This window comes from Oculina patagonica, chromosome 13 (genome assembly GCF_052425735.1).
Source record: "Oculina patagonica isolate OP01 chromosome 13, crgOcupat, whole genome shotgun sequence".
NCBI classification, from domain to species: domain Eukaryota; kingdom Metazoa; phylum Cnidaria; class Anthozoa; order Scleractinia; family Oculinidae; genus Oculina; species Oculina patagonica.
The window spans coordinates 38227331-38250399 of record NC_135770.1 but is presented as its reverse complement, the minus strand read 5'-3'; the positions used below and the strand labels follow the sequence as shown (position 1 = coordinate 38250399).

The window sequence follows — 23069 nt, the reverse complement described above, 5'->3', positions numbered from 1 at the left end:
TGTGAGCTGTACAAAGTTTCCTAGCGATCCTTTCTTCTGTCCAGGTGTGAGTTATTTTTATACCGGATATTTAGCACTCTCCCGTGACGCGTGACCAGTTAAGTCACGCAAACGTCTGCGGGTCACGTCCTTGGACCGCACAATACAGGAGTGACAAAGATCGAACGCCCTTTCTCCACTGCTTATGCTTCGTGTATTAGTAAATCGTTTGAATGTTGTTAAGTTTAGAAACAAAACATCAAGGTAGATATATATATTTAACGAAGGCCTTTGGTGCTCCATATTTTATAAATCATCCCTAATGGCTTGTTCACGAAAAACGCTTTTGAGGGATTAAGTAGTAAATAAGTATTTAAACTTTTTTAAGGTATTGCAGAGATAAGTGAAATTAAATTACTGTTTCATTATGTTTAAACAAAAGATTTCATTTTTTATTCATTAATACCATAAGAAACTAATTTACTTCATTATTATTTTATGCAGGCACAATTTTGTGTCGTGATACTAACCTTTTTGCCTGGTTGTACGAGAGGTCTTCACTGTACATGTATTTAATGTGGTCTGTCAGTTTTCTATTCCAAGTAAATTTATAAAGTTGACTTTTTTTGTTTTCTTTCTGACCTTAAGTTACCTTAGTTTTGTCTCTTCGTCGCTAGTTTTTATGATTACAAGCAAAAAAGCAGGTTTTGGTATGTATAAGAAGGTAAATGTGACAAAAATGAGAACATGCCGTCGTGCACTATTTCTACGTTCGTGAATATCTCTTTTGCAAGACTGTGAAGAGCAACAGTAACCTCATTCAGTGAGGTTACAGTCAAGTCACACAAGCGTCTTCCAAAGAGGTGCTTATATTTAATACAAAAATCAATCTAAAGTAATACGACGGTAATTATTCTGATAAATAGGTTCCTGAGCGAATCGAGAAGAAAGTTTTTAACATATCCTTTCATATTCACACACGTACGGTCTAAAAGTAAAATTGTTTGGTAGCATTTCAGTGTCGGTATTTCGCAGTGGGTAGACGAGTAAGCATGTTTGTAACATTTTTAAACCTTTTTATTTTATGATGTATTTTAACAGTACCCACTTCTAATTTATTCCCTGTGGATTGTGAATAAAGACTGCTATGCTCTTCAAGTACTATTTGTGTCTGAGTGAGTGTCCAATTTCTTGACGAGTGTCTCGGGCGCGCGCAGGGGGGAGGGGGGTAAGGTTGATTCAGAACAATGAACCACCTGTGACGTCAGCGCCTCACGTCTGGGAGGTTTTGTATACCTTATTATAGGAAATAAACGCTTCTGTACATTAAGGTCTTTGAAATTAACGCAAATTGGAAGGAAAATTTCTTTCGAATAAAGGAAATTAACGGGAGAGAGGGGGGCATATTTTTAACACGAAGGAAATTAATGCGATTATTGGTGTCTCTAAAGACATTTTGGCTTTTAATAGTACAAAAAACGGACCAAGAATAAACTGGAAATATTGCACATGACAAATCTTTAAGGATTTTACCTTATTACAGTTTGAAAAATAGTGGAGAAAAGAGGTTATTGTTTCCTAGTTGCTTTATGAGTTCGGATGTATGTAGGATTTGGGGTGAAATTGATTATAAAGGTCTCTGAAATTAACAAACAGAAACAAACGTTCACAAAAAAAGGCGATTTTTTATTTATTTCATGGAACGTAACTTCCTATAGTAGGGTAACCTGCGCCAAAAAACCCTGACCTTTCCTACCATTGACACTTAGCTAAAACTTGTTTCTTTCCTTGAAGTGAAGGTGGAAACTTTTCAACGCCAACAAAGGCGACTGAGAAAAGAAAATAAAAGCCTGACTTTGTACTTTTCTCGCTCAAAAATCTTCAATGTTTGCTTTTGGTGCGTTCCCAAGCAGTTATGAAATTCTTCCAAGTAGAAAGATACCCACCACTGACATCCTAAACGTAACAAAGCTTCTTACGTTCTAGTGGACACGGTCGCCATTAAGAGTAACAAAAGACATTAAATTTATTTTTACTTTAATAATTTGTCCATGGGTTACTGTACTGTAAAAAAAATAACCAAAAGAAACCCTAAGAAAGGACAAAAATTCAATAATCGTAAGAAAATGATGGATAATTTTCTTACGATAATGTCCCCTTTCAACGCCTGTTAGGCAGGCTCAAGGGCGGATCCAGAGGGGGTGGATTGGGTGGCTAGCCACCCCCCTCGATCCACCAGATAAATGAAAATAAACATATCAAAATAAAAAATAAGGACAATGTCCATCCACCTTTCATAGTCAGGCGTGGCCGATCAAAGTTAAGGACGGCCACTTTTCCAAAATAGGAGATTTTCAAGAGTTTTTTAGCTTTGCTTTAATGGTTTCTTCTCCATTTACATCGTTTTTCGCATCGAAGCGATTTCACAAGCAAGCAAAGTCCCCAGGCCACTTTGCCAAGGGCTAAAAATTTCCAGTGTGAGCAAAAGAAAACGCACATCTGTTCTTTCCTGTAAGTTCGTGGCTTGTCAACTTTGAATTTCAATCACTGTTCATTTCATAACTGAGAACTTTTTTCTCCGAAATATAACTTAGGTAAGTTGAGGAATGAATTTTTTGCCAAATTCGAAAAACAGTGGTTTAATAACTTAATTGACAGCTGTATAAAGCTGCTCAGAATCACAGAAATCACGTCTAAGAGGCTTCAAGTTTTCAAAATTTTCTGAGGGGGCATGCCCGCAGACCCCCCTAGGGGGATGGAGCCTACGGCGCCATAAATTATGGACCTTACTGCACTTTCAAAAAAATGCATAAAGGCCTGAAAACCCCTGCCCCCCCCCCCCCCATAAAAAACACTGGGGCTTGAACAATATTGTAAACAAAAATATTGGTAAACAGCCACCCCCTTTTGAAAAACCCTGAATCCGCCCCTGAGGCTATTCACGCTGAGACATAATAGCGGTATGTACGAGCTTATGATAATTATGTCGCTAGTAGTAACCAAGCCTTACGACTGAGGAAGATGCAAACAACGAACTTGAAAAAAAAAAGGTCTTAATGGTCTCACTTGCATTTGCTATATAAAATGAGAATGGGAGACCTGGCCGACAATGTCGTCAACAGCATCGGAGAGGAAAATAGGACCGGAAGGGATGGAAAAGCTGTCGAGAAACCGCACGGAGCACAAACGAAGCAAAGGACGTCACTAACTGACATAACACTAATCCACGGACCGGCGAGAAAGGGCGTTCTTAGAAGATTCTTTTATATGCAGACGGCGATTCCCTTATATACGCTCCGGTAAGACCAGTGACAGTAGTATCGGTTTTTTTTTTTTTTGGTTTTTTTTTGGGGGGGGGGGGGAGGGGGGCATCATTGAATTATGCATTTTGATGATGTTCAAATATTGGTGATGTCAATTGAAAAAAAAAATAGGATTCAAGGCATATGCTCATTTCATTGTATACCCGCGCAGATTGCCCGCCGGATTCGTGCCCCTCCTAGAACAGTCCCTAAACTCCCTATCCCCTCCCCCGGGACTGTACCCAGCGACGTATATTCCCGCCAAAATTACCGCGCGTCTGGAACCGGCGCGAAACCTGCTGCAGGCACTCTGCAGGCGCTAGGAAGCACTGCGCTAGGCAGACAGTTCGTCTTCTCACATTTTGGAAAACGTTCAAAAACATGAACATGTACAATGGCTGATGGCATGCCTGCTCGAGACGAGCAGAAACAACTAAAAGAAACTGTAAGCCGAGAAGAAAAGGTTAATACAAACTAAATTAAGCCAAAACTATTTAAATAAACTTCCCCAAAAAAATTCGTCATCGCAAATCACGTGATTTATAAAAGCTCATGGATTTGTCTTCTTCAACAAAGAAACACAGGTTGGTGGAAAAAGCAATTCCAAACATTGCAAACGCCATTAAAACAGTGGTTAGTCTCAGCAAGAACGACAATTTCAAAGGGAAGTGCTTTAATCTTGTCAAGGTAGGCTTATAATTCATATAAACTTTTTGATTACTGAAGCTTAGCCTTATGTTGTAAGTTTGTTGTTTGTCGAAAAGATTTTTCAGTGACTTCTTTTTTATCACTTTTGTAGGTTAAAGACGAGGATGAATTTTCTAAAGCCATAACGAAAAGGTTGTGGAATATTGCGACTTCTAAACTAAATGTGAAATCGTGTGATGACGAAGACAGCCAAGTAAGCTTATGCTTCGCTTGTCATATAGTGCTTTCATTTGGGCATTTCCTTTTTGATTTTCACACTTTTACCAGTGTATTTAAAGAACTTTCATTTTGTCTTTCCGTTTTTAAATTATTCATTACAATAACAGATAGTCCCCAGTATTAAGCCCCCGGTAAACGAAGCAAAGAAAAATGAAACTGTCGAGGTAAGATTTATTAAGCTTATTGATTGATCAAGTTTATCTATACAGAAACAAAGAAAGTCGAGTTCGTTTATAAATGGCCATTTTTGAGACTCTTTTGAGGATTTTGTCCATTAAAATTAAATTCCACCACTTTATAGTAGTCCTATACCCCACTCCTAAAATCGTGTACAGTAGGTAGTTCTAGCTCAATTACAAAATAACTACAGCTAAGTCCGTTTCTCCATTTGGTTCATATAGGACACGAATTTATAACCATTATGTTTACCATGTTATGTTTCGTTATGTCCGTTATGTGTCTGCTGTTTGTTACTGTAAGAAATTGATAGTGTCAATCATTTTTAAATAATTTGGGGTGTATATGATAACTGCATGTGTTCTTTGGGGTGTATATGATAACTGCATGTGTTCTCTGGGAATCATGTATATAATAACTGCATGTGTTCTCTGGGTGTATTGATAACTGCATGTGTTCTCTGGGATGTATATGATAACTGCATGCTTCTCTGGGATGTATAGATAACTGCATGTGTTCTAGCTGAGCTAGGTTTTCAGTTATCACCAATCCAGGCCTGACTTGGATGTGAATTTTATTCGAAGTCTTTTTTATACATGATTCTTAGCATACAGCTCAGAATGATGCACTCAATGAGATAAACAGAGAGGACTATTTTGATGATCTAGCTGGAGAGATATCATTTTATGAAGATCTATGCAATCAAGGAAACTGTCCTTCTAAACGTGATGCAGTAGACCCAGCTACTTGTGGCAAGTCATTTCTTGCCCCAGAAGAACATGAAGTGAGACAAAAAAGCCCTTCAGTCAATTATGTACAAGAACTACAGCCTGAAAAGCCTGAGAGAAGGCATCCTCTTCCTGTTACAAAGATAATGCCAGATATAACTAGTCCAAAAGCTAAGCTCAGGTGTTGTGAAAGTACAGTCCCACCAACAAGAAAAGCTGTAAGTTCAAAGGACTGGCTACAAGAGTTTACTCAAGATTTCTTTTGGATGGAAAATGATAAAACACCAGCCCAAAAGACACTGAAGGATACACTGGATTGCTATGCAGAGGAACAAGTAGATGAAACAGCACATCTCAGCAGACTGCAAAGTGCATTCCAGGTTTGTTCCCAACGCAACTGGTACATCATATTCCTAAAGTGAAGTATGATAATATTGCTCCTAAAACTAGGAATATTTAATTTCACATTGTGACTGCCTGAAATAAATTTACAGTTACAATTGGAAAGCCTGTAAAAAAAACCTGTGTCGGCTCTTGAGCGATACATTAAGTAGCTAAGTGCCTCTTTTGTGATTGAGTCACTGAACACATTGAATTCATTGGATCAATTTTCAGTATTTATTTTCTTTTAAAGGTGGTCTTTCTTGTACCCAAAGTAAATCTCTTATGCAAATTGCCTGTCCAATGTAACTTATGGGAAATACAAAACTCATCACAACATCAGAAAAAAGAAAATTATATTACACCAATTTTCCAAATCCTGTTTCTGGCACTGATTTTTTTGTGTTTACCAGGGAGACACAGAAGGTGAAGATGAATGTACAAAGAAATCACAGTCAGTGACAGATGTCACTGTAAGTAACAATGCAATCAATGGTAAAGGCAGCAACAATGCAAGGCTTAGTCCTAGCACTCATCATTCAAAGCAGCAGGAAAGAGAGTCTCCATCAAACGACACTTTATCACAATGCACAACTTCATCTGGCGACTTTGATGCTTTGGCAGAACTCTCATTTATCTAAACACGCAAACATTGAGTACAAAGGTATTTCTGTTAGCCCTTTTATTTTACTTTTTCATATAATCTCAGTATCTCTAACTATGGTAAGAATTTAGAACTTTACTTAAGGAATGTAATTTTTCCATAAAAATAATTCATATAAATGAACTTGGCAGCTGTCATACTATTCACTGAAAGCTACCTTCGTATGGTGGCAGTCTGTACCACTGTTGCGAGTATGCTACTATTACGTTAGAAAGATAATAAAAACCTGGCCCTACTATTTAGATACTGTTAGCACAGAGAAATGGATTTGGAATATCATCCAGGTGTCTTATGGTTGCCCATCTGGGGACATCAATATGAATATTGCAGTATTTAGAGTTTTATTTTTTTAGCAAACATTTTTGAAAATCGTCAAATAAAGTTGCACCCAAAACTGCAAAATACATGACATCGAACACTCATGGGAGGGTGAAATGAGGCCTTCTAGAAATGTTTGGATGCCCAATTTCCAATTCAGGTTAAATTGAGCCTGTATCAAACTATATTGTTGCTCTAAGATCATCATTTTTTCCTTGTTGAGGTAATGCTTAATATTAGGATGTTCCTGATTAATCTTGTTCCCAGATCTCGCGGGTGGGTGAAGCCGAAGGCGAGATCTGGTCAAATCCGATTTGTACAACGTGATTACCTGTCAGGAATGTGGCAGGGGAGTCAATAGCACATACTCGAGACAATTCTAAGAAAATGGCAATCAAATGAATAACCAAATGAATAACGAATGCTTAACCAATCTCGTCTTTCCTGGAATGATATTATCTAGCAGAGTATTTTACCAATAAATAAAAGCAGAAGGCAATCATGAAAGCTTTAAAAAGTTCGGGTAAAAATATTTATTTGATTTAAAAAAGTGTTTCTTCTGAGCGGCTGTTACATGCAATGACTGAGACATGTCTAGCTTTTATGCAAATTTGATCGGGTCACGAAAATATTCTTACGGCGGATACTTTGTTGTTAAACACAGTCATTCGTTAGAAATAGCTTTATAATGCTATGGAGAACCTAGAAGAAATCTTCTTGACTTTTGAGGTCGACTGTAAACACTGAAACGTTCACAAGAATGGTTATATTATGATTGCGTGCACATCCCTAATTTGCATAAACAGCAGACATCCAATTCCCTTGAGGCCCCTACAAGCCTTGCATGCAACACACTTTCAAATTTTAACGCTGTGACAGCCAGGTTTTGAAACAGCCAATCATTGAATTTTCTTAGTTGACCAGATCTCGCCTTCAACTTCGCCCACCCGCAAGATCTGGGAACGAGATTGGTTCCTGATTTGATGTGAATTGAAACATTTAAACTTGGTTTATAAACCAGCCAAGTGAAGAGGATTATATAATTAATAAACCTCAATCAATCAGTTGTCAAATAAATAAGACAAAATAATCAATTTTAAGGATGATGTCGGACCTAAATAAAAAAAAAATACTTAGACTATACAAATGCAGTCATCAATCTAAAGCACTTGACCTACTCCTGTTAGTTTTGATATTATGCCAAGGGAGATGCCAACAGCACATCCTAATACAATCAGAAGATTTAAATGACTGTACATTATGTCTCTTATTAATAGCTCTATTCTTTGAGAAGACACTTCATCTTTTCTCCTTGTTGTGTAGCTTTTAACTTCTTGTTTCAGTCTTCTTATGCCTTCACCCTGTAATTAACAATGAGACATAAATATTTGCCAGCGAGTATATATTTTGCAAGGTTGACCAACCATTCATTACATTTTTACACCCAAGGTGGAGAGGAGCACTCTGAGAGGTACAACATATTTGATTTATCCAACACAAACAACAAAAAATCAATGAAAACACATTGTTAACATTGAAAAAATTTACTAAAAGTTAATTAAATGAAAAAGTGTTGTAAGTACTGGAATTGTAATAAATTTTGCTTACCTGAGTATAAGAGGAGAATTGCTCCATAATAGCTGGGACAACATCAGTCAAATGTTCAACTACATAGGGTTTCACCAATGGTCTAAGTGATGAAAGTTTAATTCCAGCACCAGAAAGAAGCTGCCCTTCTGGGGACATCACCAAATTATGAAGCTCAGTGCCAATAAGTTGGTCTACTGATTCTGACTGTAATATTCTCTGCAGGTGACCTTCAACATTCAGTCGAACTATTTGTTGGTTTAATTTCTGTTTGCTGTACAATTCTAAAAATGTCTCATCAAAGAAGGTATTGATAACTGAAGTCCTTACACTTTCACAGATATCTTGATAGTGATTGTAAACAACCCTGGTGAGAGAAAACATATATAGCTCCTTTAAATATAGCACAAAACATCAAAAAAAAAAGGGGGGGGGGGGGGGGGGGGGGGGACGGGAAACTCACAACTCACAACAGTCTCTAACCTATAAATACTGCATATCTATAATGATATTTAGTATATAATACTAATCTACAGCATATCTTACCCGCTTCCATAAAGACCAGGAATTCTTTTAAAAAATAAAGTCACAGCTAAATAGTTCACACAGCCTCCAGTAAATCCAAATGTACCACAAGAAAAAAGATACTGAGCTATATGATGCCAGAATGCAGAACCTTCATATGACGTCAGGGATAATGTAAACAATCCAATGATGCTTAAATGGAGACATATCAAGATACAAGCTAGTCCACTGCTTGATGTCCACCGTATAAACATATGGCAGAGTAGAGGAAGTCTGTTTTGTATCATGACATCTTGCCTTTGTAGCATTGGGTAATAGGACTGGGTAATATTGACATTCATCTGTAAGAAACATTGAAATGTCTTTTGCAAAAACAACAACCAATCAACAAAAACAATAGTGATATAAAGAAGTATATTTTTCATTTGATGCAAATTAAAACATGTTTTGGCTGCTAAAAAATGATTTTTTTTTTCAAAACAGAACATACCCTGGCTGGAAATATAAATACAATTTTCATCCTAACACTCCCTTTCTCTTTCATAGTTGTAACATAGTAACCTTAATTTTAACTTGGATTTAAGGGTAGCCCACAAGCACTAGTATCTCCAGGAAATTTTAGAGAACATTGATTAGGGAGAGACACAAGGAGTCATTCAAAATGAATGAATGTCGAATGACTCTCAGAATGCAGGAAATGTGGACTTTAACAACTTGATTTTTCAAAATTTTGCGGGGGAAATTACCCCCGGACCCCCCAAGGCACTAAGGCCTTTGGCGCTTGCACCCACCCATGCATTTAAATCCTGCCTACGGCCTTGCAATAGGTCACTTGCACTAAGAGAACTCATGAAAGACTAATCCCTAAAACAAGCATAGCAATACCAAAGCATGGAAAAAAGCATAATAAAACTAGCCAAAAGGCCAAATTTCAGCCCAGATATTTATCTGTTACGCTGAAATTTTATGTTGATTGAATTCTCAAAAAATTCTCAAAGGACTTATTAAGAAAAGGCTGCTACAAACCGTCGCCTTTCTTTTCAAGGCGATTTCCATTTCTGGAGCTATGGTTAATTGATCGTGGCTACTCAGCTCTCGCGTGTATCACTCAAACAATAACCGTATAACAAATTCATCAGCTGTTTGCAGTAATTAGATGGGATATCAGTCCTAAACGTCCAGTTACCGCTAAACATGTTGAGAGCTGGAAATTGGCGTGCTCTGAATGATGTTCGAGCTATTGTATCTAATAAACTCCCCTAATAATTAACATATTAACCAGCTTTGTGTAAAAAATTAGATTCGCTGTTTAGAAACAATCCGTTACCACCAAGGAAGAATTTTTTTCTGACAAGAAGTGGATTTTGTTAGAACTAAGGCTTTCTCTGGTTATTTTATCAAACAGGCCTACACACATACCTCGTCTGCTCCTGTGGCCTCACTTAACGATCTTAGCTCTGTTTTTTCTGTGTTAAGACTATCCAAAAACGTTCCATAACTATTCCTCGACATCACATACTAATAGCTACAACATCTATGATGTTTTTTATCTCTTTCCGTGACAGAAACCGAAAGAAACTCTAGTCTCCTTTGAGCCGCCATATTTTATTATTGTTTTGGCCCAGTCCTAACCGTGAATATTCCAGCGCCCAGGACTACTCGTTCACGCAAATGATATGACAAAGTATTGTGCCCATCGCGCCCTCCATCTTAAACTTTTCAGTGAGATTTTCTGTTTATATTTTCTGTCTTTCAGTTTTGGCTTCAACATATTTCAAACGCCAGGAAATATAAGCAATAATAGCACAGTTTACTACAAGAAAAATTGAACCCTCGATCAACATTTGATAAGGGGTTTTCGTAGAGGTACATTGACTGGGAAAAGCCTGTCACCTTAATTTGTCCTTCATTTCTTTTTGCAAAGATTCTTATTTGTTTGTTTGTTGTTTTTTGCATTCTTAATATCCCTTTCAATGTGCAATTATTGCATAGCTGTTTCATTTCTTTTATAGTTATGTAAGTTATGCTGCTCACTGAAAAAGAAACACCTATTGTAATAACTTGCATTTGTAACAAAATTAATATTACCGGCGATCATCATGACAGAAAGCAAGCTGATGGAACATGTCAAACGCTGCTCTTTTCCTAAAAATAATTACGTGCTAGCTTCTATCACAAATTTTAAAGAAATATAGAAAAGGAAAATGAAAAGAAAACGACTGATTATTTCGGTGGGGGGGGGGGGGGGGGGGGGGGGAGTTATGGCCAAGGTTAATAACAGACAAGGCTTGCTCTCTGATCCAAGGAACCGACCCAACCAACCATACCCGTGCATGACGTTCATATTATTGTTTCTCTGAGTGCGTTAACAGAACCACTAGTTCGTCTTATGTTCTGCTGTGTTGCTATTTCCCTTTTTTATCAATCCCTGTAAATAAATAAATCACAATGTTCTTTGGACTAACCAATATCTCTGGCGAGATATTCTCACTGATGTTGTTTTGAGATATCTGATCAGGGCGTCTTTGTGTCTTTGTGCTTATATTCATTATATCTCAAGTTCATTTAAACCTCCCTTTGTTATGCAAAATACCTCTAACGTCACCAACATAAAAGACTTTCCATAATGAATGCAAAATTGACATTCAAGTCTTGGTCACATACAAGATACTGATTGAAATTCCATTCCAAAGTGATCAGTCGTCGTGTGGATTTCAGCTGTTCGGTCCTTATTGTGCCTTGTTGTGTTTCGTTCTTCGTTTGTATACAGCTGCTGTTTATTCTACTCAAGTATGGCTACGACTTAAAAGTTTGCTGAAGTCAGAAAACTTCTTCGGGATGTATTGGAATTACTTGCCTCTGGGAGCGTGAAACGTCAAACCGCTAAGTTTATCGAAGAAGGCTCTCGTAAATATGGATTGTAAGTACTGCTACATTTTTTTACTACTGTTTGCTGGGCACATTTAGTGAAATCACCTTTTTTAGCGAGAACCAAAAGCGAGAGTGTTTTGTTCGGTTTACGTGCGCGCTTTTCGTCGTTAAATAAGTTAGTAAATGCATTATTGAGCTTTTGAGCAGAAAACGGAACTTAGAATAGTGGTTTGTATGTGTACTGAGAACTGAAACAAGGGAGATACATTACAGAGACATGACAGAGATATATGAGAGATATATCAGTGGGCCGTGTTTGAGACAAATTGTGCCGCCACAGAGCTCACTGAAGTGACGGGTGGCCAAACTTTTAACAAGAAGTGATCCCAATTGTTTAAATCAGTTTATCAAGTTCTAAAAGAGGCAATTAAGCTAGCATCGTCAGTTGAGTGTCCAAACTGAGTCCTATCTGGTGTACTGTTGCTTGCAATCCGTGTGAATTCCACAGATCAAGGCAACTGCCATGTTCTGAAGACTTAGCTAACTCAGAAATGGAGAATACCTTTGCGTGTGCATTCTACGCCCGTTTATCAATTAGCCAAATATGAACCTATATGAATTTCATATATTCATTCCATACAAATAATAGAACCTGTGAATGTTGAGAATCGAGTTGGCACTAAGCGGACAGCTGCGTTTTTCACGGCGAAAAAAAGAAAAGTCATGTACAGAGAACGTTGTTGATTGCGGAAGGAAGGAGCTAAGAGCATAAGTTAGGAATATCTTCCAGAGCTCGATACAGCTGAATGCTTTCAACTTTAAAATTTCTTATCAGTCAATGTTTCGTGTAAACTGTGGCAGCGCTCACGTTCTTTTATCCCTAACTCACGGGCTAACGTCTACTTTATTCTCTTATTCCTCAATACCCCACAGAGATGATTAACTCTGACCGTCGAGAGAAAGCAAGATAAACCAGAAAAGAGCCATGTAATATTCTTAAAACTTTGTTGTAATTCTTAAGTCAATCAGTCGGACTAGCCATTGTTTAGTTCAATTGATTTTGCATTAGTTTAGGGAACGGTACATCAAAGGCATGCATTAATGTCGAAGCTTAAAGAAACATGGTTTTCTTATTCTACCGTAGAATAAGACTTAAAGTAGTTTAGAAGTGTTCGGTAAGAAACTTACTAACTGGCATATGGACCCGTTTTCTCCTGAAATTGATAGAATACTCTCGATTTCACATAAGACAATTCACTTTTTCGGTTTTTATATAATTAATTTCCCGCGCGCGCAATCCATCTGTAACATGCTAACGGTTTGCATATTTAGCTGAATAAACATGCCCTCGCATTCTGACACTTCAATGACATGTATACAAATATGATATTATGGTAATACCAGTGTCTGAGATATAACATCACTGTCATCACTAAGCAGAGCTAGTTCAACTGATATCGGTGTATCTGCTTTTTGCATGCTAGTCGGCACAGATAAGGTCCGCGCTTTTCACCCAAAAAGGCGGGATATAAACATAATAAATTAAGCATTCGAAATTTGCAAAACAATGACATATTGAGCCATTTTGAACTAAACATGATACTCGGATGATTTTTCGGTTAACATTGAGGGCATGAACATTCGTACATATCGATAGCTTGGTTGAATTGGAGCCATCGCTCTGCAGTCACTGCGCAGCCTCTAGAGTGCGGAGCTGTGAAGTCGGTATTATCTTCTCACGATATTCCCATTTGTTCGCTGAGCTGAAATACATTAGCTAGTTTGGAAGCAATCTGTAAATTACAGTCCATTTCTTAGATTGACAGTTTCTCTTACATTTTTGCAATAGTAAATAATAAAGGAACCCAGAACAAAATGGAGTTGAGCCTGCATTGAAGGAATGGGTTATTACGAGACTGGGCTGTTTAACGATTTTGCATTTTGTGCATTTACAACATTTTACCACAACCCTTGAATACGTTTGTGTTATGTTCTCACTAAACTGCCTTGAAATTTTATCTGTAGCTCGGATTTTTTTCCGAGTTTCTTTTTAATGCAAAAATTTATCATGCTGTATTTCTTCAGACATTTTATCTGGGTCATTTAACTGATTTCCTTTTTTGAAGAAATAATAAGAATGTTAGTGATGCTATTCAAATATTCAGATATATTCGTAATTAATAAGTGTTGTGATGACTTGATAATAGTTATAGCTAGTTAAATATCACTATCTATATACTATGTTGTATAATAAAGCCATTTACAAGGCTTGTGAACACAAACTGTTGCACTGTTACACGCGCACTTTAGTTCAACCTCTGACTGACTTTTATTGACGTAATAATTCCGCCTTCTTTCACACAGTTTCGAAATAAGTAGTTTCGTAGCGAGTATTTTTTTCTTATAGTTTTTAAAACCGGTAGAGGGCATTTCCTAGTTAAAAATAAAAAATATCCATAATAGGGTCATAATAAAATGAACTTCAAGTGAAAAGGCTATGCAGTGAATAGGTACATCATGAGTCCTAAGGGCGAAATACTTATCCTCCTTGGTGATAGCCATACATTTCCTCGAGTTTTCATTCTGAGAATTTCGTTGTATATCGAGATGACAGACATACTAGTATCCCTCTGTAGAAATGTCCTTGGTTGATTCTTTTTTATATTCTCATCACCCAGCGGCCTGCGTTACAATGTGTTAGGGTGTTGGAACAAGAAAATTGTTGTTGCCCACTATTGGAAATCAAAGCGTTACCATAAAACAACACTTTACATTTAGTAAGTCTGGTTTTTGATAGAAAAGTCCAAATTTGAGTTAAGCAAATACAATAAGTAAACTTTATAAATGTTCGACAACGGTTGCCGCAGAAACAGAATGAGTACGTTAAACATCCATATATTAAAACACTGATCGAAAACTCGTGAGCGCTGGCATATCACGACTGAAGCAGAATCGTGATGAAATACATATAATTTCGGCAGCGTCTCAAGGCAGATGTACAGCGAACATTAAATCGAGTGTGGCAGAAGTCCCCAGGTTTCAAACTGGTACAAAACTAACCTTAAAAAAATCCCTGAACCTGAAGACACAGGGGGAAGATAAATGGCGTGGAGCTTGATTCCATCCGGTAAGCGAAGGTGCTTTAAATATTTTTCCTGTTCTGAATTTTGTCCTAAGCCCTTCTACGAGATGTTCGAGATTAGATTACCAAAAACAATCTAAACAAAAGGAAAACAGTTTGAACGAAGAAATTCCAAAAACCTTTCAGACAAGTTTACCCCAGATTGCTCGAGTAGCTAATTTTGGGATAATGTCTCTTCGGTCTCCCGTAGTTTGATGTTCAGTATTTTAAATGGAAGTGCAATTGACTTGTTTTTAATTTTCCAATCAGCTATTAGTCTGAAATGCTTGCTTCAGAGTCCTCCCTCATCAATAAGCAAGACGCTTAGTATGAATTACAGAGACCAGATGAAACACTACATTCTGCTTGAACTGAGAGAATTGAACTTATAGGCTATTTTGAAGCGAAGTTTTTCACTCTTCATAAGTGGCATAAGGGACACGATAATACAAGGGGAGGCTTTCTTCTTAATTAAAAGCTTTCTTTTAATACTAAAGTGATGACTTTACAATTAAGCTCTTTTCGAAGCCTCGATACATGTGTTTTAATTCCTCGAAGAAGCGAGGTTTACTGTTTAAACTGATTGTTTTGCCGGTACATAAATTAATTCTTACTGAGAGTTGTAACCGTTTTACATTTCCGAATGTTTTAGCAACAGATTCGAGTAAAATTTCTTTTTTTATGTTGAATTCTAATTCAATCCCTTAGGGTTGTGCTTGTTTAACCAAAAAAAGCTTTGTGTACATTATATATTGACGTCATTAGGATGTAAACTTGTCAAAAGCTGCCAATCACTTCAGACTACAATTAAAGTGACTCCACTGACAAACATTGGGTTTTAATACCGTATTTGGCACGAGTCAAGTCGTTGTATCTCATTTTGTGAAGTGTTCGGTGGGTCGTTTATGTATCCGGAATTGGTAAACGTCAGTTCAATAACCAGTATTTTTTTGGCAGTAGAGGGAGGTTAACTGAACTGAAAGAAGCGCGATCAGATTATATGATCGATGTGCTCTGTTTTACTGTTTAGAAAGCTTAAGAACGAATCGAAAGCGGATTCAATCACTCAATTAATTTAAAGTGGTCAGTACGCTTAGCCTGTATTACATAAATGCAACAACTAGTGTTAACTAAAACTGAATAATTTAAACAGAGTATAACATAGGCTAAAATAGTAGCCTACATACAGCGACAAAACAAGTATTCACATACCCAAATTGAAAGTTGATAATAATTTAGAAGTTCAAAAGAGTAATAATAACATGTCTTTATTTCTTTTCCTTTAGGGTATGTTCCAGCTGTCATTTTCTTGGTGTTTATTATAGTCATTTTAATTGGTCTCCTTGCCACATACTACTGCCTAAAAAAAGAGCTATGCCCTTGTTCCAAGATGGAACCTCCCGAGAAGACTAAGGGCGTCGGATACGAAGAGCTAGGGGAGGAGCCGTCCGACACTTCTGAAGAGGAAGAAACTCCTGAGGAGAGTAAAGATGGAGTCCCTCCTGCGGAGGAATCACCAGAGAAGTTACCAATATTTGAAATCGACAAGGGAGAAGATGTTCAAAAGAGCGTGTCTGCATACGGGGACATTCAAGTAGATACGGGACTTAAGGAAGTTGATCACGTGCCAGTGTTTGGAAGTGTTCATTTTCAAGCTGAGTATTCAGCTAAAGTAGGCCGAGTGGCTGTTACGATCTTGGAGGCACGAGAGCTTCCTTCTAAAAGTCGAGGAGGCAGTTCACACTGCCGCTTTCATCTTCTACAGCTCCCTTCAAGAAAGCAGCGCTTCAAAAGCAAGTCACGGCCGACCACACGCCCCAAGTTCGACGAGAAATTCGTGTTTGATCGTATTTTGCAGCAGGACTTGTTTAGAATGGCAATTCGAATCAGGCTTTATGGACATGACAAACTCGGAAAAGAGAAAGTTATCGGAGAACACATCCTGCAACTGGCAGATTTGGCTCAATCACGTGACATGAAGATGGATGTCTGGAGAGATCTGAAAGCCAACCTCACCGGCACTGATACGCCTTAACCTGGCTGCAGCCTGATTTATTTTATAATTCAATCACTCAAAATAGAGCGATAAGTGAACAAATATAGAGCAACATAATATTTAACCTTTTTTGAAAAGCCCTGAAACTTCACTTATTTTCATTCAACGCAACGCAGCAGTTCCATTACCTAAATAACCCTTAATAATGTACTTTAAAATTAGATAATGAAAGGAATGGGTTGTCAATTGTTTCGGATTTTTCATTTTCTGAATCGTTGTAATGACACATACTTTATGAGGATGAATTTATTGTCAATAAAGTATAGGATATTTTTGTAGGAAATTGTTTAATTGCGGTCTGTAAACCATAACTTACCACTGATGTTACAATCAGTAAATCTTAATTAAAAGCGATAGATCGAACCAAGTCTGACAACGAGATCTAGCAGTGGCTAATGTTTTTGTAGTTTCAAGCAACTCCTCCCTGGATGCCTACTTGTCCATCTGTCTTCAAGAATATTTGCCGATCCAGCATGGATAGGGTTCGGTTGACATCAAGCATTGTAAAAAATATAGTAGTGTTTATCTGAATTTGAACATTACACGAGACGTCACGAGGAGAATGGCAGTATCAAACAGTCTAGAACTGAAGCCCTACGTAATCAGCCTTACGCGGATACGATTGATCCGCACAGAGCTGCTCGAAACAAAACCACACTGCATTGATAAATAGTCTGACTATAAAAAAAAGAAAGAAACGGAAAAAGGGAGAATTACCTATTGTTTCGAGGTTGTTTGTAGTCACTTCTCATGGCTTACCATGGCTATCCCTAATGCCGAGGCATTCGCGAAAGAGACGTATCCGTCTTGTGAATTGCCCATACCAGAAAAGGTACTTCTATGATGCTTTTGGAAATTGGGAGCTCCGCTTTTGGCCGCTTGGCTAAATCTATTTAAAACTCGGTTAGTTCTACAAACAGCTAAAATTTTGGGAGTCCCCCCCCCCCCCCCCGGATAAAACTGCCTATATATTTTTTTGCTTAATTTTTGTCTATAATTTAGTTTCAATTGCAATTTGATATGTTTACTGTTTTAAAGGAAATTTCCGGATTTAATTTTTTGTCTTTCCATTATTCTTCCCAAAACCAACATCTATATCCCCCAGTTTGGGGAATTGCAATGCGTGTCGGGTTGGGGTATGTTGCGCAAAATAGCACTTGAAAATCGAGGCTAGACAACCTTTGTGATGCGTTTACAATCAGCATGTCACAGAGCTTTCAAAGAAATGTAAAAATTGTAAGCATACAAACAGCAACACAAGCGAAAAGCACACGAGGAGAAAAAAAACTACGATACAAGACAAGAAAAACTGGCTACGTTCCATTTTATAGCCCCAACATAACAAGAAATAGCCCACGGATGTAACAAAAAAAAAAAAAAAAAAAAAAAAAAAAATTTAAAAATTAAAAAAAAAAAAAAAAAAACCAAAAAAACCCCCAACTCGAGTTACCGGGGTTCTACTTATCAAAATTCAAACATGGCACTGAGGCTTTCTGGTCAAACTTCTATATTTGGTTTTGTTTTCTTTGTATCTAGTCTCTTGTGGTAATCAACAGACAAAGGATTATTCGAAAATTTCCATTTTTAGTCGGAAAGTCTCGGAGTTATGTCGATGTATCGAACGTACTAAAAGAATGCAAATCAGTACAAAAATCTACCACCGTATTGTGTTAACTTTCACCGAGAGCTCGACTACACTTTTTGCTTGAAATTTCTGGAATGACAACTAATTCAGTGTTGCGTTTAAAAGTGTTCTATTTATAGTCTATTAACTCATGACGCATCTTATGCTTTCCGCGAAAGCTATAAACATTTCCTAGAATTCTTCGAAGTCACGGGTGCTGGTAATGGAGCGTTCTGATTGGCTTATTAAAAATAGATGATCGATACGTTTGGAATTACATTAAGATTATGAATAGGCCCAGGCAGCAAAACAACCTTCACGCAGGCTGGTTCTTCCGGTCTCTTGCATCATTTCACTTTGAACATCAAAATGGCGACGAATCTGAGAGAAAGTTATGAACTTCTCGGTCTTCCAACGAACGCTACCGAAGAGGAAGTGAGAAAAGCGTACAAACAAAAGGCGAGAGAATGTCATCCCGACAAGAATCCCGACGATCCACAAGCGACTGAGAAATTTCAAGCGCTAAGACAAGGATATGAGAGAATTGTTTCCGGGTCGAGCGAAGAACCCGATAATATGGAATATTTTAGTGGATTCGATAGCTTCTTTCATTTTGTAATCTTTCGAGAAATGATGAGAAGGAGGATGAGAGAAGAGATGATGGCGAGAATGTTTGGAGGTTTATTTGACGACGACAGTGACCTTGACGAAGATGACTTCCCGTACGGAGCATTTGGAAGGCCTTTCTTTCACCGTTCAAGGCACCACGAATCTTCTGCGCGATCGCAGAACTTTCGGTCTCGGGAACAAGGTAATTCTCGGTATGGGACATCATCTTATGAACGGGGGTCTTCAGCAAAAACGCCGCCAAAGGAGCCGCGGAGAGATCGGAAAAAGAAGCCTTCGTACCCAGACCGTAGCGGGAACAGTAGCAGGCCAAAACAAACACAATCACAAGGGAACAATTCAAGTAAACAAAATACGACGTTCCATTCGGATCGTGAAGAAACTACAAAGAGTAAATATGGTCAGGAAGATTGTAACGCAGAAAGGGAAACATATCGGGAAGAAAGAGGAAAACCAACTGGCTTTGCAAAGTCAAAGCAAAAGAGCAAAACCAGAAGTCAAATGACAGCATCCGAGTGGCAAAAAGGACGAAAATCCAAGAAAAATCACAAAAAGAAACAAACTGCAAAGAGCTCGAGCTCCTCACCATTCAAAACTAAAACACGCGAAGAAATCTCAGACAGTGATATCGAAAGTGAAACAAGTGTCAAAAGAGGTCAGCCGTTTCCGCAACAAACAGCAAGAAACAGAAAGGAACAAGATGAGCATACCTGTAGTTCATCTCCAAACAGTGAAGAATGGTCACTTGGGGACACAAAGAAATCAGAAGCAGATTTTAATGGCGATCGAACTAAAAGCCGCCACAACTCAGACCAGGGCAACCATTTTGACAGAGCATTTAGCTTCACGGAATTTGAAGACACTGGGGAAAAAGAAAAAGAAAATGTTAGCAGCAACGAGACGACCACAGAAAGCCTGGAGGGTGACAAGAATAGCGCGGAGACTGGTGATAAGCCTATCAAACATGCTGATAATTGTAACGAAGAAGATGGGCTAAGAAACGTGGAGAAAGATGGGAAGTTTCCACAAGAAGGCGAAAATTTCATGTTTGACGAAGAAGTAGAGTTTACAAAAACTCGACAAAGCAACCTATCTAAAGACGAATTTCCAAAAAAGGATGCCAAAACTAACACTGTCCTTGAAGAAGAAGACAGCAAAATTAACCTTAACATCAAAACAAGTAAAAGAAATGAAAACGAAGTGGAGGATAACTATAAGGCTGAACAGGAAGTAATTCATCTCAATACAAAAGGGACACATGCAGGTCAACAAACAGACAAGGCGCCGCCACTAACTCAGATTTCGACGGAAATAAAACAGGAGACAGTTGAAGAAAACCCAAGTGGAAGACAAGACAATCCAAATAGAACTGCTTCTACTGCTAGTGCTACTATAAACAACAAAACGTTTATTCCGCCAACCCCGGGTGTCAATCGTGTTCAAAAAGACGAGAAAGACAACGTCAAACCAGCGATTGTCAAGACTACCAAAGTACAAAAACCATGTTACACACAGAGCAAACAGGAGAGAAGAGAAGGGGATGACAGAGCAAACAGAAGAAAAGAGGATGAAAGTTACAACAAAAATGATGAATGGAAAATGGCTCGTTCAAGTAAGAAGATCAACGCAGGCATCCGTCAAACTGTAAATGCAGAAAACCACGCAGACAGGCCTGAACAAAGCATTCCACAAAAGAAAGAAGCTAACCATCACGGTGAAGTGTGCCAGGACGGTGTAAACTCATCAAAGCTTCATAAGCCCGCCGGACACTTCTCAGGGAACAAGACTGGTAAAAACAAATATGACGGTAAGTCGAAAAGTCAATCTGATGGATACCCAAAACTGGGCGGGAAATCGTGTCTGCACGAACTACAGTTTGACTCGAAGGAAACACAGAAACTGACTGGAAATACATCAAACAGAAGGAATAGATCTGAAAAGAATCAAGAATTGAAAGCGCAAGAGACGACGGAATCACAGGAAAGTTCCGTCAATTCATCGAAGACTTCCTGTAACGATACGACAGAAAACGACAACCTGGCATCTGGCTGTAGTTCAAATGTGACTCCCAAACAGGAGTTTGTATTTGAACGAGCTGAACCCACCATAGCTTACCGCAAGGCTCCACTTGATGATGAACTAAAGCAACGACGTCCATCTAAACACGAGAAAAGACAGGAACGCAGGCAAAGAAGGGTTAATGACTTGCTGTCAGGAAATATGTGGAACACTAATCCCTAATCGAAACAGAAAGGAATGCCAGCGGAATTAGGATATGATGATCATGTGGCACCAAATGTGGGGGACGGGGCTTGTAAGAAGGGCTGCACGGAATACATGGTCCACCATGCTGTAAAACAGATAAAGATGGACCGTGTTCCTTCTAACACTTGCAGAATAAGATAGACTGTCCGTTCTAACACCTGTGCGAGCACCTGTGCATCAAGATGCTGTCCCTTCTTGCATATGACGATAAAACGCGACAACTGATAGCTGCACTGGACTAAGAGTAAAAATGGCGAAGGAGGAATCACTTACTCAGGTGTTAACTATACAAACGCAATGCATGGGAATTTCTTTTTTTTCATAATGCCGCAAGATTACAAATCTTCTCAGTTTCCAATCCACCTACTCTAGAGACGAGTCGACTAAAACCTTTTGCTGCCGATGACGGACCTTGTAGTAAAAGAGACAATCAAGTTTAACTTTGTGATGCAGCCTGCCGAAAGTGATATTTAGTTGTTTGTAATATTTGTAGTCATTTGGAACGGGTCAGCTTGAAAAAATTATTTTACAGGAGTACTGTTTTACCGCCACCACCTATATAAAATAAAGGATTTGGGGATTCTAATTGCAACAAAATCTTTTTTTTTTTGAAAACGGTGGAACAAGTGAAACTGAGAATCAAAATATTCTACAATTAAAAAACTGAACACTCAAATAATTTGCACAAAACAGCTTCTTTTTTATTTCAAGGCTTGACCGAGAGCTGAACAAGCAGTAGGCGGCAGTGAATGCAGGAATATATACTGCACAAAATTTGCAATACTTTAACAGACCTCGGGGATAAAAGACACTTTATAAACCGTGCCCAAAACGGACTGGTAACGAGAAAACAAGTGATCATCAGCCGAATAGTCATAATGGGATTGTCAATACTCTTGTACGAGTCACGAGAAAACTTTTGCATTTCTCTAGAAGGGGATGGATTACATCTGGTCCGAGAAACGTACATAGAATTTGATGACTGGTCAAACTTGTTTTCACAGCCTTGAAACCCGGGCCAAACGAGGATGAGAGTTCAAACTGTCACTCTCTTTTGGCCCAAACTCTCATGCACTCTCATCGACTCTCGCCGACTTTGAACGTGTTCAAATTTCTCATGAGAGTCAGTGAGAGTTTTCTCTCGTTTGGCGCACGAGTTGATGATAGTCGATGAGAGTTGACGAAAGCTCGCATGTGAGTCAACTGACATCCTGATTTCGCCCCGGGCTTAACAGTTAAAAACGTAAGGGGCTTAGTCGCGTGGGATGGATGTGCTGCAAGATGGCAGTCACTGACTCGTTCTCAGTAGTCTCACATGAGAAAATCGTAAGGCGCAAGAGAATGGGAAGGAATAAATAAGGCCAATCGTTCCCTCCGCCCTTCTTTTATTATTATAAGAGACGACTGGGGACGAATCAGGATCGTTAATTACTTCCACTGATTTTGCTTACTCATACCAAGTTCCTCAGAGACTGATGAACACCTCTTCAGTGTTTGTGTTTTCCTTAGAGCGCTTTTCAATTGAGTGTCGAAAGTAGTCCTGAATTGCATTGGTTTTGCTTATACCTGTAATTGGTCAAAAGATCTCGCGCCACCTTCTCAACAAATCAGAAGCAAAAATACGAAAATGTCCTGCGCAGCGTTAATTTAAATGAACACATTGGATTCTGTAATATTTAATGTAATGTTTTTTTTTTTTTTTTTTTTTTTTAACTTCTTCTACTGATGAAGGCAGCACTGCCGAAACGTTTAGTTTTTACATTGAACTTTCCAGCGTTAAACATTACAGAATCCAATGTGTTCAAATTAGAAGCAAAACCAACTTTGTGACTGGTCACTCAAGTGAAAACCGCTCTATACCCCGTTGACACCAACGGATTATTTTAAATAAGTCCTCGTAAACATGGTTTAAACTTG

The 23069-nt window shown here is 38.3% G+C and overlaps 4 protein-coding genes across 5 annotated transcripts; 3 read left to right on the top strand and 1 right to left on the bottom strand.

Moving 5' to 3' along the window:
• The first annotated feature begins 3612 nt into the window (after positions 1 to 3612).
• On the top strand, positions 3613 to 6227 carry LOC144637193 (uncharacterized). The gene is made up of 6 exons (XM_078496325.1): positions 3613 to 3744; positions 3858 to 3968; positions 4081 to 4182; positions 4316 to 4372; positions 4993 to 5493; positions 5908 to 6227. Exons 1-6 carry the CDS (start codon positions 3676 to 3678, stop codon positions 6133 to 6135), a joined length of 1068 nt encoding a protein of 355 aa, XP_078352451.1. The 5' UTR covers positions 3613 to 3675; the 3' UTR covers positions 6136 to 6227.
• On the bottom strand, positions 6162 to 10199 carry LOC144634870 (uncharacterized). The gene is made up of 4 exons (XM_078493915.1): positions 10008 to 10199; positions 8610 to 8929; positions 8085 to 8430; positions 6162 to 7837 (listed from the first exon to the last, which is right to left on the bottom strand). The coding sequence occupies exons 1-4, from the start codon at positions 10098 to 10100 to the stop codon at positions 7637 to 7639; spliced, it is 960 nt and encodes a 319-aa protein (XP_078350041.1). The 5' UTR covers positions 10101 to 10199; the 3' UTR covers positions 6162 to 7636.
• A 1035-nt stretch (positions 10200 to 11234) lies between these two features.
• Positions 11235 to 17246, top strand: LOC144635671 (synaptotagmin-16-like). Of its 2 annotated transcripts, none has more exons than XM_078494756.1 (2): positions 11235 to 11508; positions 15867 to 17244. In XM_078494756.1, the coding sequence occupies exons 1-2, from the start codon at positions 11502 to 11504 to the stop codon at positions 16613 to 16615; spliced, it is 756 nt and encodes a 251-aa protein (XP_078350882.1). In that variant the 5' UTR covers positions 11235 to 11501; the 3' UTR covers positions 16616 to 17244. The 2 variants fall into 2 exon arrangements, with proteins under 2 accessions (XP_078350882.1, XP_078350881.1); XM_078494755.1 differs by lacking the exon at positions 11235 to 11508 and adding an exon at positions 14387 to 14586 and having other exon boundaries at positions 15867 to 17246.
• Positions 17247 to 18565: 1319 nt separating this feature from the next.
• Positions 18566 to 22226, top strand: LOC144634370 (uncharacterized). Its single transcript, XM_078493302.1, has one exon. It carries the CDS (start codon positions 18630 to 18632, stop codon positions 21126 to 21128), a length of 2499 nt encoding a protein of 832 aa, XP_078349428.1. The 5' UTR covers positions 18566 to 18629; the 3' UTR covers positions 21129 to 22226.
• Positions 22227 to 23069: the final 843 nt, after the last annotated feature.

Excerpts from the sequence above, each read along its gene's own strand:
- LOC144637193 (XM_078496325.1), top strand. The coding sequence starts at position 3,676 with ATGGCTGATGGCATGCCTGCTCGAGACGAGCAGAAACAACTAAAAGAA. Across the intron at positions 4,373-4,992 it reads AGAAAAATGAAACTGTCGAG|CATACAGCTCAGAATGATGC; the intron begins GTAAGATTTATT and ends CATGATTCTTAG. Across the intron at positions 5,494-5,907 it reads GACTGCAAAGTGCATTCCAG|GGAGACACAGAAGGTGAAGA; the intron begins GTTTGTTCCCAA and ends TGTGTTTACCAG.
- LOC144634870 (XM_078493915.1), bottom strand. The coding sequence starts at position 10,100 with ATGTCGAGGAATAGTTATGGAACGTTTTTGGATAGTCTTAACACAGAA. Across the intron at positions 8,431-8,609 it reads CCTGGTCTTTATGGAAGCGG|GGTTGTTTACAATCACTATC; the intron begins GTAAGATATGCT and ends TTCTCTCACCAG. Across the intron at positions 7,838-8,084 it reads AATTCTCCTCTTATACTCAG|GGTGAAGGCATAAGAAGACT; the intron begins GTAAGCAAAATT and ends TGTTAATTACAG.
- LOC144635671 (XM_078494755.1), top strand. The coding sequence starts at position 14,562 with ATGGCGTGGAGCTTGATTCCATCCG. Across the intron at positions 14,587-15,866 it reads GTGGAGCTTGATTCCATCCG|GGTATGTTCCAGCTGTCATT; the intron begins GTAAGCGAAGGT and ends CTTTTCCTTTAG.
- LOC144634370 (XM_078493302.1), top strand. The coding sequence starts at position 18,630 with ATGGCGACGAATCTGAGAGAAAGTTATGAACTTCTCGGTCTTCCAACG.